At 40.7% G+C, this 13,210-nt stretch overlaps 1 protein-coding gene across 1 annotated transcript in view; it reads left to right on the top strand.

Annotated features, from left to right (window-relative positions):
- Window positions 1-13,210, top strand: part of WWC1 (WW and C2 domain containing 1) — a 385,050-nt gene that overhangs the window by 282,521 nt on the left and 89,319 nt on the right. Inside the window, exons 10-11 of the mRNA XM_078653391.1 lie at window positions 618-707; window positions 5,846-6,378. Of these exons, the coding sequence (XP_078509517.1) occupies window positions 618-707; window positions 5,846-6,378 (623 nt within the window). The remainder of the gene's footprint in view (window positions 1-617; window positions 708-5,845; window positions 6,379-13,210) is intronic.

Below are 13,210 nucleotides of genomic sequence, written 5' to 3'. Positions count from 1 at the left end.
GGTAAATCACAATATGCCATATAACCCACAGAGCATGCGATGTCTAGTAGGCTAGACCTAAAAGTCAGAATCACATTGGAAATATTTTCCTGATAGGCTCTTGACTTTATGAGTTTCATTTTTTTTTTTTTACACAGGATTCAGTGCTAGACTGATCAAAGCGTGCAATCTCCTAAAAATTAGAATACAATACAGATTTTTTTCCCCCCAGACTTTCAGGAAAAACCCTTGGACAAAAGCACTCGAAAATGTTTTTGGTTGTAGCAGTATTGTATGCTGGATTTTCTTGTAACACTTGGTGGTGTGATGAGTAGATGAATAGCTGCAACAACGATGCTGTTGCCTTGTATTCTCTCCCTCAACAAATAAAGAACGTTTGTATATAGGTTAGAACCCGAAACATCTGATGTTAATGTTCTATTTTAGAGAAGGGTCCCTTCTGGCCAAACTTCATTCAAGGTGAATTGTTCAGGCTTTTCTGTCGGTAGTAGATTTTTATCCTGGTTCCAGACGTTATCTTCTTTAAGTAATCTGGTGTTGAAAGAAAGAAGTGCTGTCGTTTTTTGATTCTCATCCATGTTTTTTGCTTCTTGGTAACCCGAGTATTTCATTTCTAGATTGAAAATCAACAGTAAGAGAAACCAGCTGGTCCGGGAGCTGGAAGAAACCACACGGATGGTTGCCACGTTGCATGCACAGCTCAAAAGGTATGTTTCAGCAATGTGCAAAGAGCTATTTGAATCAAATGCATCCTAATGACATCAGAAATCCAAGTAAGGAGCACATTTATTTGATTAATACTTTGAGATAGAAATGTACTCTGGAATTGTCCATGCAAATAAAGCGCAAGGCAAAGTGATGGCAGTAGTTGTGCTATACCATGTTATGCAGATAGGGCAAATGCCCTTGAGTAGTAAAGTAAGCACAGCTGTATTATCGCCAGCTGTATTATCGCCTAGTATGTCTCTACTGCAACGCTAGGTCAATGGCCAAACACGCATTACAAATTTGGGCACTTTTAGACTCTGTGAAACCTGACATACTGTTTGTCACTGAAACTTGGCTCCAGGAATCGTCTACACCAGACATTGCCATAGCCCTACCTCCGGCCTACAAAATACATAGACTTGACCGCCATGGAAACAAAAAAGGGGGAGGAACAGCAATAATTTATAACTCAGCTATAAAAATTCATATAAACGACTCCCACCTCGAATGTTGGGGAGAGCTGCTTATAGCCACGATAATAGTGAACAACAAAGAAGCATGGAAGGTAGCCCTTATTTACAGACCTCCCGGCTCTAAAACCAACTTCTCTGAGAAATTAGTAGAAGCCATAGCACCTTATGCTCTAACCACAAAGAATTTCATCCTCCTGGGAGATGTAAATTACCACCTCGAACTTACCACTGATCCTTGCACTATAGATCTAACCACCAATCTAGAAGCCTTACAACTTTGTCAACTCCCCACGGGCCCAACTCATATAGCTGGGCACACTCTTGATCTCATTTGTACAAATTCCTCTAAAGTCACGATTACTCAAAGTGACTTAGTCTTTTGGACGGATCATTACATTATAAAATTTGCTATAAGCGGATCTCAGATCCCGGCGATCCGCCCAAGAAAAATGAAAAAAACCAGACCATGGAATAAAATCACCATACCAGCCTTTAGCAAATCCTTTCCCCCGCCCTCTATTGCCCAATGCACCAATCTTAGCCAAACTGCCGTGGAATTTGAATTAGCCATTACCATTGCACTTGATGATATAGCACCTATGCGCACCTCTAAACCTCCAAGAAATAATTCTTTATGGTTTACGCCGGAACTTAAACAAAGAAAATGCGCTACTCGGCTGGCAGAGCGAAAATGGAGACAGACAAAAAGCGTTCAAGACAGACACTTATACAAAGTGGCTCATAGACAGTATATGCAGGACATTGCTGAGGCTAAAAAAGTCTACCTGGGTAACAGGATTGCCCTAGCAGCAAATTCCCAACGAGAACTATTTAATATTGTGAAGGAGTTTACCACACCTCCAGGTACACAACAGGCGCTTCCTGACTCTAAAAAATGGGTTGAATCCGTAGCCTCCTACTTTCATGAAAAAATAACTGAAATTCATAAACGATTTCCCCAGCAAACAACTGAGGTTAAGACCAGCACCCCTCCCATTGAAAGGCAAAATTCCCACAGCAGCCATGATAACACGCTGAAACTGTTCTCACCCCTGATTGAGCAGGATGTAAATCATGCACTGCTGAAAATGAAATCTGGAGCACCGGGCGACCCTGCTTCGCCACAAGTCATACATAAAATCTCTCCAGTTCTGATCCCTACCCTGACTAATATTTTTAACCAATCAATACAACATTGCGTTGTTCCTGACCATTGGAAAGAAGCAATAATCAGGCCCATTCTGAAGAAACCAAACGCAGACCCTGATCAATTTACAAATTATAGGCCTATCTCCCTTTTGCCACCCTTTGGGAAAGTCATGGAGACCCTAATCAATAAACAACTTGTCGCCCACCTGGAATCAAATAAACTCCTTGATCCATCCCAATCCGGTTTCAGGGCATTCCACAGCACCGAAACAGCCCTGCTGGAGGTTGTGGATAATATAAGGTTATCCTTAGACTCAAAAAAATCAGCTATCCTGATATTACTGGATTTATCTGCGGCCTTCAACACCATCTCGCATCGCATACTGTTAGAGCGCCTTGTTGAGATTGGTGTCGAAGGAAACGCTCTTAAATGGATATCAAGCTATCTTGAAAACAGACGATCAAGGGTCCAAATTGGTGATCATACCTCTATCTCTTATAATAATGATAAAGGTGTCCCACAGGGATCTATTTTAAGCCCGACCCTTTTCAATATTTATGTCTCCCCTCTGGCCAAAATCATTAGAGAAAGCGGTTTTGGGACAATATCTTATGCTGACGACACTCAAATCCTCGTCACCATCAGCCAAAACCATGAAGACGCTAAACATAGGTTCAAAAATTGTATGACCAATATACAAGAGTGGATGACCAGAAACCACCTAATGATGAACGCAGGGAAGACCGAAGTCATGCTTTTTGGCAAAGCTGACCAAATCTGGTCACCGGACTGGTGGCCTGACGCCCTGGGCACTTGCCCTGCCCCCAAACCATACGTCAGGAACTTGGGTGTAGTCCTAGATAACAAGCTCACTATGTCTGAACATATAAAAAAAACAGTTGGAAATAGCTACGGCCAGATACGTAGCCTGAGGAAGATCTTTAAATGGATCCCGCTCTCAGCACGCATGCCCCTAGTCCAAGGGCTGGTTATAAACAGGATGGACTACGGGAACGCCCTGTTTTCAGCCATCAATCAGTCACTACTAAACCGACTTCAGGTTCTTCAAAATACTGCTGCGAGGCTAGTATTAGACCTTCCCCCTCGCACCCCGTCAGCAGCATGTCTCAGAACGTTGCACTGGCTCCCCGTTAAAAAACGCATAAAGTTCAAACTCTGCTGTCTGGTTCATAAGGCAGTAAATGGACATGGACCAGCTTACCTGGAAAGGAAATTTAAAGCCCATATCCCAATTAGGACTCTACGTTCCTCCAGTAAAGCCCTTCTATCCATTCCTAGAGTCCGAACGGTCAGAAACGGGGACCGAGCCTTCAGTAAGACCGCCCCAGAAGCATGGAACTCCCTCCCCACATCTCTGAGAGAAGAGCCAGATCACGCCAGATTTCGGAAACGGCTCAAAACCTGTCTCTTCAATCCTTAGTATGCCGAACTCTTAAACCCCTCTGAATCTGCTGAAATCCAAGGATCTTGTCTGCTCCCAGCGCTCTGAGACCTTCGGGTGAATTACGCGCTTTACAAGTGAAATAAATGAAAAATAAATGAAATAAATGAAAGTGGCAGTGTCATATCCCGCAATATATGCGCAGCTGCTGAAAATCACTATTACAGCAACATATAGATCAAAATGAGTTCCTACCCAAAATAACATTGGGTCTGGCTGGTACAAATCATCCTTAAGTGGCTATATTTTAAATACTTTTCCAATGACAAACGCAAGCAGCTAGGGATGATTAAAGCTGCACAGCTCAGATAGTCACTTTAATTGGCTTAGAAACAGAAGATCCACAAGTAATACTATTGCCCACCTCTAAGGTTGTTACATAGGTGTGTACTATTTCCTTTTGGAGCCGGAGCCCGCTGCAGGAGACTGCCCAGATTACAATATCTTGAGTGGAATAAACACTCAGAAGTGATACCTGGCACCTTACCAAACCGTTGGGTGGTGCTCACATTGCCCTGATGAAGCCCTGTTTAGGGAGAAACGCGTTGGCTGCATGTGCACTTGGTTGAAACCAATAAAGAAGACTCTTCACTAAAGACTCAAGAACATTTTTTTGACTGCTTGACTGTTTTTCTGTTTCCTCTCTTTGTCTTATATTTTGCTATATTTTAAATAGCCGATGGGCAAGTCCACTATGCACAACGATTATGAAAGTCCAGCTGTTCACATAATTTTTGTCTGGTAGTATTTCTTACTGCAACTGTAAATGTTGAGCCTCCTGGTAAATTGACTTTTGGTCCTGGCAGTTCCACCAGTAGGAATTTAGTTGTTATATTTCAGGGGTTTTGTTTTTACTGTCTGTTATTTATATTGGCAGTAATTATGCATAAGGACAACGTGGTAAAAAAAAGTTGTTAAAAACTGGTGTGTTATTTTCCATTAAATACCTTAATGCGTGGTATTGGATGTGAGTGCTGGAGGGATGGATGTGTACCAGATGTTTGTGGTATCCACTGCAAGTATCCAAGTTTGGTGTAAATGCCTTGTGCGCGCACACACATCTGGACCTTCGTGGAATCCTTCATGGATATTAATTTTCCCAGCAATTCTAAATGCCATGTGCATTTTACCTCTTTATGAGGTGTAGTAGTGGTGTATAAATACTAGATTAATACTTTTCATTTGTTTGTTTACAAATACTTATTGGAAACATTTTAAAGGTATCTCAGAGATCTGAAATGGTTTCCACAGCTTTCCTCATAGTGGGTTGGGATGAGTTTCTCTCAAGCACTTGTAATTGCCGGCTAGGCTTGTTAATACAGCGAGCTGTCTACGAATACAGGCTGTCTTTGGGTTTTAAAGAGTAACATGAGCTTAGCTCCCATCTGACTAGCTCATAGTTTGTCCAAGTCTGCTGTGCCCTTTGTTAGGGTTGTGCAACTTTTAATGCACCGCGGTCACATTACGGCACATTCACAAGGAAAGGGATTTGGATGTCTGCTCCATTGGATTGGCAGTTATGAGTTGTGTTTGTGACTTGGCATGTGCACAGCTGGGCTTGCACCCAGGTTAAATGTGGATCCTCTCATGTTCACCTACCTGTGTCTATTTTAGGCATACTTCTAACCAAAGCTGGGGCAATCTATTCATTAGTTAATTAGTGTTTCCTACTTGGTGTTCCGTATGAGGTCAGTGTGGAGCCTGTAGCATTAGCAAGAGGTAGTAGTACATTTTGAAATATTTAAAGGTTATTAAAAATTCGAAGGGCAAGATCAAGAAAATTGGGCCCTTTCTCAAATTTTAGCATCAGAGAACATCCCCAAATGTTGTCATACTTCCCAATTAAATATTGTGATAAACTCAATACTTTCTGATAATCACGGATCCACTTTTAGGGTCTGGGGAGTAACTGAGCCACTAGTTGTTTATGTGGGGTACCATGAAATGCCAGGTAGCCCGTCCCCTCCAACATATATTATTGTGCATGCTCATAGCTGGAATGTTTGAGCATTCCATATACTGAGAATACTGATTGTTTCCCTTCTTCCACAGTTTATCCACCAGCATGCTTTCCCTATCATCAGGCAGCAGTCCTGGATCTCTGGCATCTAGCAGAGGATCTCTTGCGACGTCCAGCCAAGACTCCTCAACCTCAGCTAGTTTTACTGACCTCTACTATGAGCAACTCGACCAGTTGGACTCTGAGTATCAGAACAAAGCTGAGTTTTTACTCCAAGAAGGGACTGTTGGATATAGGCCTTCTGGCGATATAACAACTATTCATGAGAACGAGGTGGCCAAACCTCGGAGGACAGATAGTGGCAGTCGTGTTCAGTTTCTCCGATCCTTTTCTGGTACGCCCCGGTCAATGACATCACTGTCCCCGAGGTCATCATTGTCCTCCCCTTCTCCCCCCTGTTCTCCACTGGTAATTGACTCACTGGCCACTGGAGATGCCTTTCTGAGCCACATGGACTTTGATGATCCTGAGTTGAATATGAACCTTTCGGAGCTTGGTCTTAACACTGGAAATGAGATCTACAAACTGGAAAGGCCGGAGGCTGAAGACAAACATTTGAGCCAAGGTAACTATATACATGAAAAGGGGGAAATTGTGGTGATTGTTGCGAACGTCATTTTTCAACGTCAATCAAGACAGGGTGTGTTTTCCCATAACAAATGTCCCCATGCAATATTAGCCTTACAAAATCAAGTATGTATCTCGAAGAATGATCCAATGCCATTTTCATTCTTTTTCAACAAGGTGGTTTGAGAAACATTCATATTAGGGAGTTTCAGTCGGGGTGGGTGGGGCCCACAAAACAAAAAATGAAAATATGTCTTGAATGGATATTTTCAGACAGGTTTAAATAAGTTGTACATTTCAGGTGAACAGGGGAATACAATATTTTATCGACATACACACAGGTATGTACATGAAAGAACGATTTACACATCTGGTGAATGATGTTAACAAGATGTCTCCGAACTCAAGCTGACATCAAACAATAAATGTTCTGAAATGCTCATAGTTAGTTTTTGTTTACAATGGAGGACTGGATAAAGAGAATATTTTTTTTCTTTATGATGGATGCCATCTTTAACTAGGTTGTCTCTGAAGCTATAAGTTAAGATTTTCTTGATCCGCAAATACGTTTGTTGAGATGATGGTACTATTTTTGGTCCAGCACAAATGAAATAGATTAAAAATGCATATAAATGGTTGTGCATAGATGTAAAATATGGAAAGTTGGTTTGGCAGCTCTTTTTGGGAAGTCTTTGTTTGTGAAAAGTGAAAATTGCATTCAAACATTATTTCTTCAAACCAGTCTCTTTTGCCAATTTGATGAGAATGAGTAGATAAAGTTCCACTGAAACTTTGTTACTGTGGCCACCTGCTTCTCTGTCTCCTATACTGCCCCTTCTTACTTCCAGTACACAACTTGTCTTGCCTCTCACCTTCTTTCACCTTCCATCTAATTTACATTGTATGCTACTGAGCTTCTATCAAGTTTTTAGGCCATGCCATTTTATGTCAACCACCTGCACCTTTTACAAAAACTTGCACTACTTCTCCTAAGAACAGTCCGTCTCCACCAGTCTGCATACGCCTCCTTCATTGCCAGCATTCCTCATGTACCATTATTACAAAATCATAATGGTTCCTAATTGTTATGCTTCATAAGCAAGGACAATAACATTTCCATCAGTACTTAAACATGTTCATAAAAGTTGTCTTCTTTTTTTTTAAATGGTGGCCCAATTTTTATAAGAATGATAATACAAATCAGGAATTCATTAGAAGGCCTATGATTGTGATAATTCAGTGGACTTCCAGTTTTGTCGATGTTGCTACCAAGGTGACATTTGCCAAAAGTGGTCCATATCAAGTGCTTACCAGGATATAAATGTTTGTGCAAATAACCAGAACTTAGCAGCAGAGTTTTCTGCCCCCCTACCAACATAGTAAACTATCTTGTTAATGTCAAGAGGCCCTATCAACAGAACATGCCGCTTGTGTGCAAAATAATATACCATTCTTCATAATAATCAATATGGTTGCCTGTAGGTACAGATTGTATTGGCAGGGTGACTGAATTTTTAGACTTGATATTAGCCAAAACCTTTTGATTTTACTAAAATGTCATATATAATATACTTAAAGGGCCAGCCCTCTACATTGGTTTGCTGCAGAGTCATTCACATTTTTCTGCCTCCCACTGCAACATAAAATATGGGGCAGTGGATCAAACCTCTTCCACCACTGAATGACTTACCTGTGAATGACGACACTCAGCTCTTTTACAAGGAGCACAACCGCACACATAGTAGTTGCATTCAGTACTTGGACTGCTATGGCAATGTGTGCTTTTTTAGAATAAAATATTTTAGCTTTTAGTCAATTTTTGTTTTATATTAGAGAGGGCCCTGCAGCTATCCCAACAATAACATTTTACAAAACCATGTGAAAACCAAATCCGTGCTAAGCTATAAGACTGGCTTTGCCTCTGCTTCATGTTTTTGTTGAACATGCGCTGTGTAATTGTATTTCTTATAAAAGTGTCAAAAAGTAATGTAACTGTATAGTTAGTATCGGGCATAGACATGCTAAAGTGCTCTGTTGCCTGAACCCAACACCCCTTCAAAATATTTTAAACATGGCAGAGGCATTGCATTGGTTTAAATATCACAGTGAATACAAATATGTGTGTGCTTGTTGTGTTAGCCAGATCCTGTTCCTTATTTGATAGCAAAATGATGATGAACATTTTGGAACAAAACTCTAAAACCTCAGGCAAGTAAGTGTCTCATTTGTGATACCAAATGTACTGTTGTGCTGACAAATGTGGACAGTTGTGCCACAAATAAAGGCGCATTCTTGTAACAACAAGGTGGAGAGAGAGAGATCCTATATATGGTACCTAATGCACAGTATTTTACCTAAAAGGTCTATTTCTAATCCTCAAATCAACCCACAATATTTCCTGTGCCTTTCTTAATAATGGTTCTCATCGGTCTGATTTGTTAGAAACCCATATAATTGCTGATTTATAGGACAACTGTGCATTAGTCATAACCTGACCTAGGCATTGGTTGTCGAATTCCAATACTATCCTGACAGGTGATGGGTGTGTGGTGTGAGCAGAGTAGAATGAGGAAAGGTTACAAGACTTTAGGAGAGCTTAAGCTTTAGCAAATTCATTATTATTATGTTTAGAAATAACAAGCTGAAAGAACCATGAACAATCGGCATGAAAGGTGGGTGCTTGGACAAGAACGTGCTTGTGAAATAGTGAAGGACAGTAGGAGGTTATGCTCCGTACCTTTACACAGGAAGAGGAGGATGTATATATGAGGAGAAAAGTAGAAGGGAGAATGGCAATATGGATGGCCCTGAAATAGTGTTTATCTGTTCACTTACTCATTATTATCCTTGAAGTAGTGATGCCTCAGTCATATGGCTTGTAATTGATGGCTGAGTGCCTTGCCAGATTTACCCATGAGTAAGATTTCCCTGGCATGTCCATCCATTTGTAAGACAGTGAAGCAGGTAAAACTTGGCAGATCAAAGTAAATGTAAAAATGCTGGAACAACAGAGAGTTACCTAAAATGCAAATATGCATGTCAGATCCAATCTACAATAGCCCATTTTTTGGAAAACTGGTTGACAAAGCTTCTGTCGTTCAGATGTCTGACTTCTATGACCATCAGATAGTATTCTTCCAAAGCATAGACACTGAATAATCCCGTATTCATCTGGGAGAACCTGAAAATGACAATGAACTTGAAGTTGTGTGGCTATATTACTACTTTTGGGTCAGTCCGCTGCCTTTCATGTCATGGACCTTAAGACCTAACCATGACCCCTCGATGAACATGACATCTGAGGAAGTATTCTAGATTGGCTTAATCAATTTACCACTCCTCTTAACCTCTACATCACGCATCTCCAGACCTCAACAACTCCTCCATTCCATTCTTCTACATGCTGATGATACACAGATCATCCTGAAAGAAAAATACCTGAAAGATCTAGACTTCTCAGGAAATTACCCTTGTCTTTGAGCCATAGACCAGTGGATTCTGAGTTACCACCTTAACACTTACAAAACTGAGATCTGAACCTGTAGAGAATGGAAGAACTACTAATGTACAGCAAAACAACCTCAGCAATGCACCCCATTGCTATTGATATCAACTGAGTTAAATCTGTAAGTCATCATTTTCTCTAGTTCTTCCATGGGTTCCCAAGTAAGCTCCAATAATAATCCCACACCACCTCTTCATTGTGTCTTTTTTGTCTGTTTCCCTCAGAGGATGCAGGCCACTGTCAACCGTTGTCATGTCTCTAGTAGTCCATCAATAGTCTGTACTTCGAATCCCTCTTTTTCATTCTCAGAAGACAGCAAAGAATCGCAATGTGGCAGCAAGGCAGCTCCTACATCTTCACCTATTGTAACTCATAGCATCAGTGGCCCGTGGCCCTCACTGATTCAGACTCTCCACATTCAAGTCCCTCTTCAATGATAAGTGGGCCACCCAGATGCAGGTCCTTCCTTGTTTCAAGTAGAAGCTCCTAAGATGCTACTGGTATCATACACTATTTTCTAGACCAGCCTCCTTGTTGGTCATAAAATTGTAAACAAAAAATACCCTCCCTCGCAATTTCACCACCTGTAAGAAGAAAAGTATCAGTGTCTCCTCAATCTCCATAACAAAAATGGAATTCCCTCCATTCTGAGATGAGAAATGTTCACTTGGAATTCCAGAAGTAAGTAATGACCTGCCTCTTCGTAATAGATGAGGTGCTTGTGATTACACAATCACCGGGATCAATACATAAAACATCCCAGAAATCATTTTGTCTCATCAGTCCTTCCTGGTTCATTTATTTCCATTTCCTCTCTAAAAGAGTTTCTCAAGCTCCTTAGTCCATCACCAGTTGACAACGGTATGATTCTTCAATCTGTACCTTTTTTAAATGAGTTAATGATTAGCTTGAGGCGCTATTATAGGTCTGCAACAAGGCTGAAAGGTGCCATGTTAGTGTGCTACATAACTATTAAATGAAATAACTATATCTTATCATAATATTTCTATGCTATGCATGGAGTGTGTTCTTATGAATTCAAAGGTAATCCCGCTGCTATGTATAAACAGGATCCAGAGTTCTGATCGGATGGCTTTTCTATCCTATTTAATTTATGCCTGTCTACAGCAACATTCCAGATTCCTGGCCCAAGTCGGTGCTTCATCTAATTTATTAAAAATGAGTACACTCAAGCCCCGATAGCCACTGTCTGATTGATTTATTGGGCACAGAAAAACGTTCTTTGGGTGGCTCCTCCTGTAAGATCTGGAAGAATCGGCCACCAGCAAAATTAAATTCCATTTAATCAAACAGTTAAACTGACAACTTGTTAGCACTATCAATGATCATCAAGAAGTCAAACAGCTACTCAAAACCTGTTTTATTGGCTTTAGTAAGCATTCAAACATATCATTAGCAATTTGCTCTGGAAGTAACTGTCTTGGAAAATACCGGCCAACTTGATTCATGATATCAATTTGCTCTACACCAACACCTGGGTCCAAATCAAATTAGGCGAGGGCTAGTTGCTCTCGTCAAAGTTAGAGCCCAGGAAGGCTTCAAACAAGTGTGCATGCTCACCTTAACGCTATTTAATTTGTTAATCTCGGACCTGAGCACTTATTTAACTCTCGAAGTTCGCAGATGATGTGGTTCTTCTCAGTTTAGCAGGAATAGGGCTCCCAAAACTTGTAAAATCTTAAGGGCAAATACTGCAAAGAGAACGAACCAGCAGTGAACTTTGGGAAGACAAACGGTGATTGTTAGGAAAAAGCTGAAAAAGAAAGGTCACTGACATTTTGGGGGCAAGCCAGTGATGGAGAGCAGTATTTAGGGGGTATGACTACAAGTTCAAGGCTCCCATTTATTTGCACCTTAATGCATTAAAACCGAAGCATGCATCACTAATTCAGTGTTTCAGAAGCACCTCTGAACGTCTACTAGCCCATCTTTGATCCCTCTTTTTTAAGAGTTATGAAAGCAAAGCTCAACCCTGCGCTAGCTTTTGGCGTGGAAGCCTACTCAGAGAAATGTCAAAACTTTCTCAATATTTGGAGTGTAAGGCTGACAATACAGGCTCTTATTTCTCCTTCCTTAGGACACACCACAGGCACAAATAAGATTGCAGTTGAGGCTAGTGGACCAACAACTAGCTGTGAAAGGATGCCTCCCTAAATGCACAAACTTATCTTGGTAGGTTTAAGGCCAAAAGCTCTCATCTCGAAGGAGTTGAATTTCCCGGGAGAATGAATGCAGCTTTTACTGGGGTCTTCGAGGTCTAAAGGCTGAAGTTTTGTGGGAGCGAAATGTATTGCATACTGGTTTTAAAAATCTGCTATGCAAGACAAGCCTCTTTCATTAATGATTACTTTTGTGAAGCTTTTAAGGGCAATTTCAAAATAAAGCTATAAGAGATACGCTATGGTCAATTTTCATCGTATGATTTACAACCAAAATAGTCCAAAAGGCTGAACTTGATATGGTGAGGTGGGGGGAGTTTCGAATGTAGGCTCTGTCCACACCAACAAGAATCGTTAACCCACTTATTAAGCATCTGTCCAATTTTTGTTAGAGGAAGGCATATATTGTCTCAATAATGTTTTCAACCAATTTGGGATTAAAAAACATGCCGGGATACAGTACTTTTCTGTATGTTGGGTGAGTTTGCAGTAGTGACTGTACAAATTATCAAATTTATGAAAAGAGCAGACACATTCTTAACAGAAAAAGAGCTTCAATGGGGGATATACATTTTAACGCAAAACGGCTGGTAACTAGTAATTAACCCCCAGATTCATCATGGTCCCGATTTGCGAGTCCTTAATAGCGATTATTAAGGAATCGCTATTAAGGACTCTCAAATCGGGATTCATGTAGAAATTGCAAAATAAATTGCGATTCCTACAGCCTCCTTATTTGCGATTAGCAAATTCTAATCGCAAATAAGGAATGACTCCCCATTCATTCCTATGGGCATAAGGCCCATAGGAATGAATGGGGAGTTATTCCTTATTTGCGATTAGCAATTTACTAATCGCAAATAAGAATGCGATTTCAAGGGTGCCAGGGGTGTCCAAAGGACACCCTGTAGCACCCCTGAAATGGAAATGTAGCCTGATGTTGCGCACAAACATGTCCAAAGGACATGTGTGTGTGTAACATACCACTTAGAAAAAATGCACTAAAGTGCATTTTTCTAAGTTTTCGCTATTTACCACGAAGTCAGACTTCGTAGTAAATAGCGGCCGGAAATTGCGAATTCGCAAATTTTAAAAGTTTCATGAATTGCATTTAAGGAATCTCAAATAGAGATTCCTTAAATGCT

This window comes from Lissotriton helveticus, chromosome 7 (genome assembly GCF_964261635.1).
Source record: "Lissotriton helveticus chromosome 7, aLisHel1.1, whole genome shotgun sequence".
NCBI lineage: Eukaryota > Metazoa > Chordata > Amphibia > Caudata > Salamandridae > Lissotriton > Lissotriton helveticus.
Note: the sequence above shows the minus strand (reverse complement) of the source record. Positions and strands in the feature narration are given on the sequence as shown.